At 34.9% G+C, this 13904-nt stretch overlaps 1 protein-coding gene across 1 annotated transcript; it reads right to left on the bottom strand.

Annotated features, from left to right (window-relative positions):
* Positions 1–3473: 3473 nt before the first annotated feature.
* On the bottom strand, positions 3474–9106 carry LOC104799166 (glycine dehydrogenase (decarboxylating) 1, mitochondrial-like). Its single transcript, XM_010521549.2, has 15 exons — positions 7847–9106; positions 7389–7634; positions 7220–7297; positions 7011–7111; positions 6727–6922; positions 6497–6622; positions 6034–6219; positions 5830–5943; positions 5573–5725; positions 5289–5477; positions 5021–5098; positions 4807–4932; positions 4606–4704; positions 4386–4503; positions 3474–3767 (listed from the first exon to the last, which is right to left on the bottom strand). The coding sequence occupies exons 1-15, from the start codon at positions 9104–9106 to the stop codon at positions 3673–3675; spliced, it is 3165 nt and encodes a 1054-aa protein (XP_010519851.1). The 3' UTR covers positions 3474–3672.
* Positions 9107–13904: the final 4798 nt, after the last annotated feature.

The raw sequence follows: 13904 nt of genomic DNA, 5'->3' as shown, positions 1-13904 counted from the left end.
ATATATATATATATATATATATATATATATATATATATATATTCAGAATGAGTCTTGGTTCAGTTTCAGATTAGTTTTCCTATTATTGGCCATATTTATTTATTTATTGGTTGCAATAGTTTTAAAAATCGCAAAATTCTTACAGTCACTTATTATCATAAATATTCAGTGGTATTTGTTTTGATAAAGTGATTGCGATATTTTTTTTCCTTTTCTATGAAGTGTGGGATTGGAAAAATCAGAAATAATTATGAAAAAAATAAGTTTTTAGTTTTTTAATTTTTATTGTGATGTTATTAAATGTGAAATACTTAACTATTCAATTTTTATTCGCTTGTTAATGTATGATTTTAAAGATGGTGGATATATTATTGAAGATAGTGCTATGCAAATAAAATAAGATTGATAAAAAAAATAAACAGTGTTATTTTTTTATTAGTATTTTATATTTTATTTACTACAGTTAAATAATTAAGTTGATTTCTATATATTTTAAACAAAATAATTTTAGAAAATAATAAATAGTATTTTAAACAAAAGTTTTTAGATTATTTTGTCAAGAATAGAATGTATAATGCAGAACATATGAACATTTGAAATAAATGAAAACAAAAAACTTGAAAAATAAAATTTATTATATAGATTTTCTGAAATATGAATTTCAAATTTAAATATACTTGAATATAACAGAATTCATATTGCATTTTAAATTAGCGAAAAAAATATCGGGATCAAAATTCTAATTATGTTGGTTAAAACATAAATAAATCATTGCATTTCCGTATTTTATTTAAATATATTTTCTTGTAAGGTCGATTCAAGAGGAGAAATTTTCTGCGCAGGAGAGGTAAACGGACAAGATAGTGGTTGGACACATATGGGCAAGCTTTACATTTATGAGTTTGGTTCTCCTCTAGTAGATAAGATTTTGCCATAATGTATACGGAATCACTTTAAAAAATAATTCCCATTAAAAATTAAAATTAGAATATGGTTTTATTTTTTTTTTAAAATATTTGATAATTGCCTATATGCATATATATATATATATATATATTGCCTTTTATATGTTTTCTTACGCATAAGTAATTAACACGTGTAATTACAGATTGAATTAACATGATAATAGGTTTGGTGAATCACTTGACTAATTTATTACAGAATATTAGATTCACTGTTCATTTCTGACCCATTTAAAACAGGTTATTTTGTTGTTACTATTTCCACCAAGATTTTGTCTAAAATAATGAACCAATAACAATGGATGTCTTTTTTTTTCCTTCCTTGGACATTTTATATTTACGTTATAAATAATAAACCGATAACAATAATTTTCATTTTATATTCACAAATTATAAAATGTAAGATCTAAATTCAAATTGAAAAATAATACGAATCTTAGTTTTTGGGAAAGTGAACCCTAAATCAGTTGTTCGACATTCAATATATTTTCTTATTGTAAATTTACTTATTCAGCTTTTGTTATATATTTTATGACTCATGAAAAAAAAACACAAACCGATTTATTTCTATTGCAGTTATAATGCTACTTTTTAAATAAATATTCTTATTCTATGCAAACGTGAATGGATATTGATAAATAAACCAATATCTCTTAGCCTAATAACATTATAAAAAGAATTATGGCTGTTATTGCTCGATTTTTTTTTTAATTCAAAAATAAAGTTAAGAAAATAAAGCATTATCTTTATTAAAAAATTAAGGCCTTGATAATTCAGGTTAAGATTTACAAAAACTTAAAGAAGAAAAACAAATTACATCAAAATACAAAATAAAAGTAGAAAATTTGTTCTAGATTGATTGCTTTGTACTTTGTACCACAAAATTTCTGAAAATTTTAAAAGGTCGATTAGTTTTCATGAATTTTATATTAAAATACAACGACGACCAATCCTGCTATTGTAATATTATTTAAATATTTCATAAATTTTTAGTGTAAGTTTCTAACAGTAAACAGTATTTTGCTTTTGTATTTTGTACGTCGTGTGTGTATATATACATACATACAGTGGCGGATCCAGAAAAAATTATGAGTGGGGGCAATAATTATAATAAATATATAATAAAATTAATTAAAAAAATATATTATAAAAAATATTTATATTTGATCATTAAATTTTATAATTTTTTATTTTTTAAAATATATCCATAATAACTTTTATTTATAATTGTTTAAAATATATATTTTTTAATAAAATAAACTGCAATCACTCAAAAATTGATCACTAATACGATTGCTTAGAGCTATGTTTACAAATTTTGTTAACGGAAAACATCTTCCATCATAGTGTCAACAAATAAAATCAATTAATGTATTAATCAAACCAGTCGAGATCAAATCGTTTTAATTTATTTTCTATTATCATTTTTTAAAAGTCATTATCATGTTATTGATAAGATCCTCTAATATTTTTTTAGCTTAATCAATTTATCTATAATTTTTTTATCAAGTCAAATAAAATATATATATATATATAGATATATATAACAATAAATTTGTGAGTATCATCAAAATATAGAAATTGATGAATAAATAAAAAATAGAATTACTTAAAAGTCATAAATGAAAGAATTAATATGATCTCACATTTATTCATTTGTGTAATACAAAATATATACATGAAGAGGTTGCTATATCTAAGGTCACTAAGGAGATACAATTAAGAGAGAATCAATTATACAAGATTACAATCAATTAGAAATAGATTTGATATACTAACATATTATTTTCCTTTAATAAAACTTAAATATTTTTAATTTGATTGTTTTTTAATATTAGATCTATACATAATAATTTTGAGAATTAAGAGAGAAAGATTAAAAAACAGTTGGAAAATAAAAAATAAAAAATAAAAAAAGAGACAATACGTAACTTAATTTAAAAAAAAGAGAAATAAAAAAACAAAAGAGTGGAAAGAGGGGGCACAGGTAAAATGTTAATGGGGGCACCTTATATTATTTATCAAAAATTTTAAAAAATTATAAACAAATTAAAAATTTTAGAGGGGGCATGGGACCCCATTGGTCTATACATGGATCCGCCCCTGCATACATATATATGTGTGTATATATATATATTTGATTGGAAGGAGAAGAAAGCAAATGGAAGGGAGAAGACTGGATAACACAGTCGAAAGAAACGACATCGTTTTTGAAGCCATTTTCTAAATGGCAAGACTGCCATGAGCATCACCTTCCCACCACGCGCTCTCCCTTTACTCGCCTTTGCCACGTCAGCAAATCCGTTGTAATTTTATTTTTACTTTTATTCGGGTGAAGAAACACTGGTAGCCAACTATCAATCATACATTTTCTATACATAGAATAAAATATTGTTATTGTTATTTCTTAATTTCCAACAAATATATATTTTTATTTCATTCTAGTTTAACGTTAACCCCTTTTGCGATGTTCCGATTTTGCTCAGGTTCAGACTTCAGAGACCGACGAAATTATCTTGTACCGGCGATAACCGGCTAAGCACACGAAGATAAGTTAACCAACGCTAAACCGGCCAAAGGAGCACAGTATACATGGAACTAAGAAAAGACGAATTATGTACAAAGAAGAAGAGCCTTAGAGGGAGAAAGAAGGTTCGGTTCTTCTTCTGAGTTTTAGCAACAGACATATTTCCCCCGTTAAACCCAAACATTAAGCCGTGGCCGCTGCCTGTTCTTCGCCGTTCTGAGCCGCCGGCTGGAGAGTGCAGATCAGGTTCCGGTCTCCGTACACATTGTCCACGCGACCTGGTTAGATCAAAACCATGGAAATCCGGTTATTTTAAAAATCGATTCAGCTACTGGCTTTGTGAGGTGCAATCTGGTGAACTTGGTATAACCAAACCAGGTGTGGAAACGGTTAAATCCGGTTAAGTGTTTGCTGCTGAATTCTGACTTAACCAACAACATGCCATGCCCTGACCCTTTTATAACCTGGATACCTGGTTTTTTAGCCTGGTTTCCAATTCAGATACTGAAGAGAGAGGCAATGCAATTATTCAAACCTGATTATATCGGTATAACAAGAAACCCAATTGGTCCAATGATCGGTTTAGGATGAATTCAGATAACCAGGGCTGAAACAGGATTCAGATAGATTGGTTGTGGTTGAAATGCAGAACAAAGAAACTGGGATCCATGTTAGTAAAACCACAGTTCGGTTTGGTTTCATGGTCTCTGACTCGACTCTAACCCGAAACCAGACCCGAGACTGATACACATCTTAGTTCAGTAAGCAAAACTTTATCAATCAGTGTGCTAAAAATTAAATCTGGGTCTAAGGTAACCAATCAATAAAAACCGGTATCTGGCCACAATGCAGAACACAGAAATGCAGAAAACAGTTAAGGAAGAGTAACCACGTACCAGTAGTGGGCCAGAACTTAGAAGCTCGAAGCCATGGAGCAGGGAAGGCAGCGTATTCACGAGAGTATGGTTTGCTCCACGAGTCTCCCATGAGAAGAGAAGGAGGGTGAGGTGCTCCCTGCAACAAAAAAAGTTCTCAGATTTTATATACGGTTTCTTGAGGAAACATGAAAAAGAAAATCAGAAAGGTGGATTCTTGATGATGGAGATTTTGAACAACCTTCAGAACATTGTTGTGGATGTCGGCATTTCCTTTCTCGATCTGAGCAATCTCTTCTCTGATAGAGATAAGGGTATCGCAGAACCTGTCCAACTCGGCCTGTAGATGCAAAGTAACTTTCAGAACATGTTTGGATAGCGAGAAAATGTGAGAAAATCCATGGAAGATTGATACTTTTACGAGAAGTTGATGTATATGTACCTTGCTTTCGCTTTCTGTGGGTTCGATCATGAGTGTTCCCGGGACAGGCCACGACATTGTAGGGGCATGGAACCCGTAGTCCATAAGACGTTTGGCAACATCTTCAGGCTCAATTCCAGCAGTGTTCTGCAATCACGATCCAGTGATTAGTCCAAGAGAGTACAACACCGATACAAAAGAGAATTCTAGTGCTCCTATATTAGTTGTTTATTACCTTGAATCCCCTCAAATCGATGATGAACTCATGAGCAACTGTCCCATTGACACCACGGAAAAGAACAGGGAAGTGTTTCTGAATCACAAAAATACCCATTAAGCTTGACACAATGCAGAAACATCGAGTAAACTTTTATCTTCAACCGGGAGCCAGTATTCTCGGTAATCAATTCTGCTTTCTTAGGCAGTAAAATCAGTGTTTTCTTGGGAAAAACCCGGCTTTAATTGTCACAAAGGTGAAAGCTTTTTAAGGAAATGGGAGATACCTCTAGGCGTTTCACCATATAATTTGCATTTAAAATTGCAATCTTTGAAGCATCAGTGAGTCCCTTGGAGCCCATCATGGCAATATAAGTGTATGATATGGGCAAGATAAGTGCAGAGCCCCATGGCGCTGCTGCAATGCTACCGAGCGGTTCAGACTTCTCAGGGGCCGGGATTCCGCCGGTAGGGACCTTAAAGATTCATTAACAGATGACAATACATAAAAGAATCAAGAACCAGTTTCATGAATTACATACACATTGAAACAAAGGAGTGAGTGTAATACCACAGGGTGTGAAGGTAGGAAAGGTGCCAAGTGTTTCTTGACGCCGATGGGACCCATGCCAGGACCACCGCCTCCGTGAGGAATGCAGAATGTCTTGTGGAGGTTGAGATGGCAAACGTCGGCTCCAATGAAACCGGGGCTTGTCAAACCCACCTGCATAAAACATCAGTATCTTGGAATTGGAATCTGACACCATGGATGAAATGAAAGAACGAAGAGAATAATTCCAAAAGAAAAGTCTGAGAATCCGATGAAACCTGTGCATTCATGTTGGCACCATCCATATAGACTTGACCTCCATTTTCATGAATTATCTTGCAGATCTCGTCAATACCTTCTTCGTAAACTCCATGAGTTGAAGGGTATGTAACCTGAATTTCAAAGTGAAAACAGAATGTCATTTCAGATTCTTTAGGTCTAAAACCGAAAAGGGATAGAGAAACCATTATGTTGATATGTACCATGAGGGCGGCAAGGTTGTCTCGGTTAGCTTCTGCAGCTTTCCTCAACTCTTCTATGTTGATGTTTCCTTTAGAATCCGTTCCAACAGCGACGATTTTCATTCCACACATGGCAGCACTTGCTGGGTTTGTCCCATGAGCCGAAACTGGTATGATGCATACATCACGGTGGTAATCTCCTCTTGACTGCAAAACGAATTAACCAATCAACAATAAACAAAACGAAAGATCGTAAAGAAATCCAGCTTGTACCCATTTCATATCGATCTCAACCCAGCAATGACCCAATTATACCCTTCTGAAAAGTATAGACCTTTCACTCAACATCCACTCACTGAGATTGTTCTTGGACCATACCGAATATGAGATGGCTTTAAAGTGTCAGGATTTTGATAAATCACGTATGAAGTACACGAAAGAAGGAGAAGGCAATAAAGAAATTTAAGTTTTGGATGAAGCTTACCCTGTGATATGCACGAATAACCATCAGGCCTGCATACTCACCAGCAGCACCGGCGTTTGGTTGGAGCGAGAAAGAGTCGAAACCAGTGATGGTACATAAGAGATCACCCAAGTTATTGAACATTTCCTAGCAAAAAAAAAGCATGATAAAGATCAACCCAAGTTACTGAAACTTACAATTCTTGTAGTTAATGTGAAATCCATTGCTAGAGACCAAGAAACTGTAAAAACCTGATAACCCTGAGCCTGTTCAGGAGGGGCAAAAGGGTGAAGGTCGGTGAAGTTAGGCCAAGTAATCGGCATCATTTCAGTTGTAGCGTTTAGCTTCATCGTGCATGATCCCAATGGAATCATACTGTGGCAAAGTGAGAGATCTTTGGATTGCAACTTGTAGAGGTACCTCAACATCTCATGCTCAGTGTGGTACCTAAACAAGAAAACGCGCAGTTTAGAGTTCTGAACTATCGGAAATTCATGTTTTCTAAGTTATGAAACTGTAAAGTAGAAAAACTTACATGTTAAAGATCGGGTGAGTGAGATAAGGGCTCTCCCTTGTTAGGCCAGAGGGGATCGCAGTCTGAACCTCACTGGCAAGAGATTCTGCAGAAAACGGGACCTAACAAACGAGAAAAGTATCCTTTTTTAGGTTAGAACGATCGAAAGAAAGGTGGAAACTTCGAAAATTTTAAGAGAAAAACTAGAAGACCATGTTACTGTAACTCACAGATTTGCCACCAGCGAAAACATTGAAAAGCTTCTCAACATCCTTCAAGGTGGTGGTTTCATCAAAGGAGATGGTGATCTAAACACAAACCCGGTTTCCATCAGCTCCCTTTCGAAACATCACTTACACGTTTTAAAATCAGTGTACAAGACAAAAGAGCCATACTCACCGTATTTGAATCCACGACTCGCAAATTAATCTCGTTCTTGTAAGCAGCAAAAGCTATGGCATTAGCATCAGCACACTTAACCTTCACAGTATCGAAGAAGGGAAGGTCTTGAACTTCCACTGTTCCGAGTTTCTTAAGCCCCAGAGCTAAAACTCCCGCAAGGCCATGAACTCGCTCTGCAATGGATTTCAGTCCCTGAGGCCCATGGTAAACAGCATACATGGCAGCCATGTTTGCCAACAGAGCCTACAAGAAATACCGACAAAAGTGATGTCGAACTTAATCTCCTGAAACAGTACTGAATCATGGAATCTCTGAAGAGTATACAAGAAATACCGAAAAAGGTACTCTCTATCCATGCAATTCACAAGAATTCCAAAGTTCTGAACTTTCCAAATTTAGTACTTTTCTTAACCATGACACAATTTCAAAAGGGAGAAGAAAGATTATATCTTTACCTGGGCAGTGCAGATGTTGCTCGTAGCCTTGTCCCTGCGAATATGTTGCTCTCTAGTCTGCATCGCCATACGAAGAGCCGGCTTACCCGAGGAGTCAACACTAACCCCGATGATTCTACCGGGCATCATCCTTTTGTACTCCTGAGACGTTGCCAAGAACGCAGCATGAGGGCCTCCATACCCCATTGGCACACCAAACCTCTGAGCTGAACCGACCACAATATCCGCCCCAAATTCACCTGGTGGCTTCAAAATCGTCAAAGCCAACAGATCGGTAGCCATCACAACCTTGACTCCATTAGCATGAGCCTTCTTGACGAACTCTCCATAGTCCAAGATTTCGCCCTCGGTTCCAGGGTACTGAACAAGTACTCCACAGACATCACCAGAACTGTAGTCTATGTCCTTAAGATCAGAGGTCACCACTTTTATGTCGAACCCATCAGCTCTCGTCTTGCAAATATCGATGGTTTGGGGATGGCAGTTGCTAGCAATCACAAAGGTTTTCTTTTTACCCTTTTGGATGTTGTTACACATAGCCATGGCCTCAGCCGCTGCAGTTCCCTCGTCCAGCAAGGAGGCGTTTGACATGGGCAGACCCGTGAGCTCGGCTATCATCGTCTGGTAATTGAGCAGAGATTCGAGCCGGCCCTGGGAAATCTCGGCCTGGTATGGAGTGTACTGTGTATACCATGCCGGATTCTCTGTGATATTCCTCAGAATCACAGGTGGTATATGGGTGTTATAGTAACCCATGCCAATATATGATTTGAAAACTTTGTTTTTGGAAGCCAAATCCTTCATATGATCAATCATTTGGCTTTCGGTTAACCCTTCATCGAATTTCGAGAATTTCATCGAATCGATGCGTATGGCTTTGGGCACAGTTGCATCAATGAGAGAATCAAGAGAATCAAACCCGCATGAGTTCGCCATAACCGTTTGTTCCTCCGGCGTCGCCGAGTTATGTCGGCGGGGGAAAGTGTCGGTGGGTTTCAATGCCTCGACGGAAATACGACGAATTTGGGATCCGAAATGGGACGAGGCCTTCCGATTGTTAGAAGACGCCATTTCCGACCTAATGTTGCTTGCGGAAGAAGCAAAAGGCGACAACGAAGACACATACCTCGCCGGCGAGTACAGAGCCGGAGATGAAGCACCGCCGGAGAGGGAAGCCTCACGCGCGGTACGGTGTCGTTTCGAGCTATCGACGAGGCGTTTCAGGATTGCCCTGTTCGCGAGTCTCCTTGCACGCTCCATGGATGTACGGACACTGAACAACGAAAAAGGAAGGATTTTTTTTTTTTGTTTTTCTGATTTTTGGTTGAAGAAAGCAAACGGGTCGTCGAAAAAGTGCGAGATTTTTCAGGAAACAAGAGAAAGCTTTTAAATTTCCACCATTAATGGGTGCCTGAGAGGTACCGAAGATGGCGATGACACTGTGAGTGAATATGCGTGTGTGTGCTTTTATACTATTAGCAAAACAATTATTTCACAATTTTGTGAGGAATACAAAATTCCAAAATGAGATTTTCCTAAAACAAAATTAAATCTCTTTCCTTATATCTTCTCAGGATCTGGTGGTGGTGGATCACTGTAAGTGCAAACCTTGGAAGGCAAAGGACATATACATACATATATATGCACACACATACACGTGCATGAGTGGAGAAGCTTTTGGACAAAAAACATTTTTTTTTTGTGGAAGGGATTGAAGGGAAGAAGATTGAAATTCAATGGACCAAAGTGAATTTTATCCTGCGAGAAAGAAAAAAAAGACAGAAATTAAAAAGAACTAAAAAAAATTCAGGCCTGGAGTTTTAAAATCATTCGTTGGCGAATTATATTACACACACCACTTATCTTCATGTTGAAAATACATAAATTATGAAAATAATATCAGGAATAGAGACGACATGGGGTTAATAAAACCACTTAAACATGAAGCCGACATGCAAAATCTAACCTTAAAACTTACTTTTCACATTGTTTTTTACTGTTATTATGCATTGTGACGAATACATTTCTAGGATGTTTTTCATAAGATTATCCGATTTTCAAGAAAAAAAAATCAAAAGTTATTGGATTTAAAAAGAATTCAAAAAATGAAGTTTTAAATACTTTTAAGTATTAAATGAGCCAAAAGAACCTGAATCGGATATATAAAAAATATGAATCCAAAAAGGCTTAACCAGTATTTAATCGATTATATATAAACATATAAACCAATAATCCTAAGCGCACGCACACATATATATACTATATATAAAACAAAATATTAGAAATAATTCCGAAAATTTTCTCTAAAATCTTCTGAATAAATAAAAGAGTGCACAACGAGAATAAATAGCTAATGGTCTATGGATTATGAATCTTTAACCAAAAAAAAAAGAAAAGAAAAGCTATGGACTAAGAATCCCCAAGGGCCAAGATTGAGGTAAATTCCTAATGTAAAAAATAGGATAGTAACAAAATAAATAAATTCCACTAACACGACGGAAAGTTGGGAATTAAATTATTGAAGACTATTTAAGTGGAGCACAATATGAGTTTTATGAAGGAAAAAAAAAGCGATTCAAAAGGAGTGGCCCTAATTAAAAACAAAAGATTCAAGACCCACCAATTTTCATGTATTTTGCTTCAATAAAAACCTGTTTTAATATATATATAGAGAGAGAGAGAGAGACAAATATCTTACACTTTAACCTCTTAAAAATACTAAGACATGAGATTTGTACAAAAATATTCAAGTATTGAATTTACCTAAAATAATTACTATATTGAATTATTATAAAACTAAATAATTTCATTTTTTGGAAAAAATCAAAAAATATTTTAATTAAAAAATAATTATGAAGTAAAGAGTTAATAATTTAATATAAAGTGAGAAAAAATATTAAATCTTATATTCATATAGCAGTTTATAAAAATAAAAATCTCACGTGTATGTATAACCAATTAAAAATGAATTTTATTATATATTTTAAATATAATTTAAATACATAAAAAATTACAATTATTTTTATTATTGAATTTAATTTTTCTGGTTATTGATTTTCATGTCTAAATAAAATAGAAAAAATTAAAAACTTATATAACTGAAAATAATTATATTATAAAATTAAAAGAAATAAAATATAACAATTAAAATGTATATAATTTAACACTTTTAAAATATAGTTTTTCGAAAATAAAATAATTGTTCACATGAATCGTATTGAAATAAATAATTTTTTTTATATTTGTTTCAAACTAACAATTGGTGATTTTTGTAACGAATGAAAAATGTAAAGATAATGTTATATAATTATGATAGCTTTTATTTTTTTATAACTAATTTAGAAATAATCTTGTTAGAAACTCTAAAGTGTCGCACATATTCTAAAAAATCTTCTAATTTAAAATCTCATCATACAATTTCTTAAACTGTTACATTTTACAAACACAAAATTAATTTATAACAATTACGTAAAAAATCTTACCCAATAAATTTATCATGAAAAATAACACATCTGTTGGAATTCTAAATCTAAAAATTAGACATACGAAAACAATAGACGCGTTTAATTTTTCGTCACCTGTCTTGGTCATGTCATGCGCAAGGAAAATGGTGATCGCAAAGTTCTACCGTTATTATATATAATATATATGTATGTATATGAATTTAAGTAAATATCTTGAAAGATTATAAAATACCAGAGAAAAAGAACCAAGGCAAATCACAACTATTCAACCGTTACAGGCCAATTTCTTCAACTACTAACACACACACATCATAATAATAATAATAATAATGCTTAATGACCCCTATAAAACTAAAAGCTTTCATAAGGACCCCGAAACTATGGAAACTTACAATTAGGATCCTATGGCGACATGAGACGAACTCCGAGGAACAGCGTGAAATAAGACGCAACTTGAAACCTGACACTACAAACTCATCATATTACTGAGGAAATCTGCAGCGAATCCCGTCCGAGACGGAATCCAATATCCCTTCCGTACTATAGAAGGAAGGTGTCTCACCAATTACTGTGTCATTATGGTAAATATCTGAAGTGATATTAATTTTACTGTTTATTCAAAACAGGGGTTCGCTTTTTTCAATTCTATAAAAATAGGTACAAATTGGTTATTATATCATATTCAGTTCTGATTTTGGTTCGGTTCGCCGTCGGTTTTTATTAAAAAAAATATATTTTTTTAAGAATTTTTGGATTTTCAGAATTTTTTTATAAATTCGGTTCCATTCGATTCCGAAAAAATTGGTTTTCTAAAATTTTAGATTGTTCGGTTCAGAAACTATAACAAATTTTTAGTTCAATACGATTCGATTACGAAGAACCTTATCGGAACGTCCACCCCTAACCATATGTATACTCGATCTGAAACCTAATCATCCAAAATCGAGTCCGATTTTCGATTTCTCTCTTGTTATTATCTGACCAGAAAAATAATCTGAATATCAACTATCATTTTTTATAAGTTTTGCTTGATAATTAATGAATCACCTTTCTTTTATTTTTTATTTAAAAAAAATCATATATATAAAAGTAGAGTTTCATTGTACGGGAGCATGGCACGTGTCCCTTTTGTTTTGGAATATTAAGAGTTACAATTTGGGCAATTAACTAATGAATTGACTGAGTGTTCAATAATAAATGCTATGGATCAATATTAAGAGATAATTGAATATAAAGCGTTACTATAAATTCATTAACTCTCCATGTAGATAGCATGTATTTAAAAACAAATTAATGGAGGTAATACTCTAACAACCCAGTTTTACAAAAAAAAAAAAAAAAAACTCAGAACGTCCGTTCTGGAAAACCCAGAACGGACGGACCGCGTAGGAACAGACCGTCTGTTCTAGACTCTCGGAACGGACAGACCGGACTGTCGGCAGCGACCAAAGTCGCGGCTTTCGTCTGGGCCGACCTGAAAATGACCCCTGCGCACTAATCCGACCAGCAAACTCGACTTTTTGACCCTAACGCGTGATTAGGTCCCTCCTGGGTCCGGATTTAAAAAAAAAAAAAAAAAAAAACTCAGAACGTCCGTTCTGGAAAACCCAGAACGGACGGACCGCGTAGGAACAGACCGTCTGTTCTAGACTCTCGGAACGGACAGACCGGACTGTCGGCAGCGACCAAAGTCGCGGCTTTCGTCTGGGCCGACCTGAAAATGACCCCTGCGCACTAATCCGACCAGCAAACTCGACTTTTTGACCCTAACGCGTGATTAGGTCCCTCCTGGGTCCGGATTTCTGTCGGAAATCGCCTAATCCGAGTTTTAATTAACCCCTTTCTCTCTCATTTGTTCTTCACCTTCAAACTCGGAATTCTCTCTCGAATCCGAATCATTTACTTTGAATACGGTTCCTACAGAGCAAGAAGAGCATCACCGAACTTCCTAGCCGTCACCCAGAACACGAGATTAACCCGAGGTGAGTGAATTCGAGTTTAATTCGGAAGTCTGTTAGACATGGGGTTTTGGGTTTTGAGTGATTTCGTGTAAAATTGATGCTTGATTCGTGTTCTACTTGCAATTCTATGAGTTTTAGTGTAATACCCATAGTGAATCGTGCATGTTTGAGTGATTCTGGCGAGATCCGAGGACTAGAACGTCCGGTCTGAGGTCAGACCGTCCGTTCTAGGTCTGCAGGAGAAATACAGAAGTCTAGAGGTTGAAGATGAAGTCCGGAACGTCCGTTCTAACCAGACCGTCCGTTCTGGTCAAACAGAACGTCCGTTCTGGACCAAATAGAATGTCCGTTCTGGACCAAACAGAACGTCCGTTCCAACCGACTGGACCGATCGGTCTAGGACTAGACCGATCGGTCTGAAAAAAAAAAGTAACGGAACCCGAAAATTTCACCATGTGGAAAATTGAAAAACATGATAAGACGGGTCTAATATTACCCCGGCTAAAATTATGAAAAAATGAAAAATATAAATTATACCGGAATTACGGGCCAGACTGGACCCCACGTAGTCTGGACCCAAAATGAATAACAGGTAAGGTTAAAAACCACGGAATGAACCGAACTGGTTATCCG

The sequence above is a fragment of the Tarenaya hassleriana genome, unplaced genomic scaffold (genome assembly GCF_000463585.1).
Source record: "Tarenaya hassleriana unplaced genomic scaffold, ASM46358v1 Cleome6, whole genome shotgun sequence".
NCBI lineage: Eukaryota > Viridiplantae > Streptophyta > Magnoliopsida > Brassicales > Cleomaceae > Tarenaya > Tarenaya hassleriana.
Note: the sequence above shows the minus strand (reverse complement) of the source record. Positions and strands in the feature narration are given on the sequence as shown.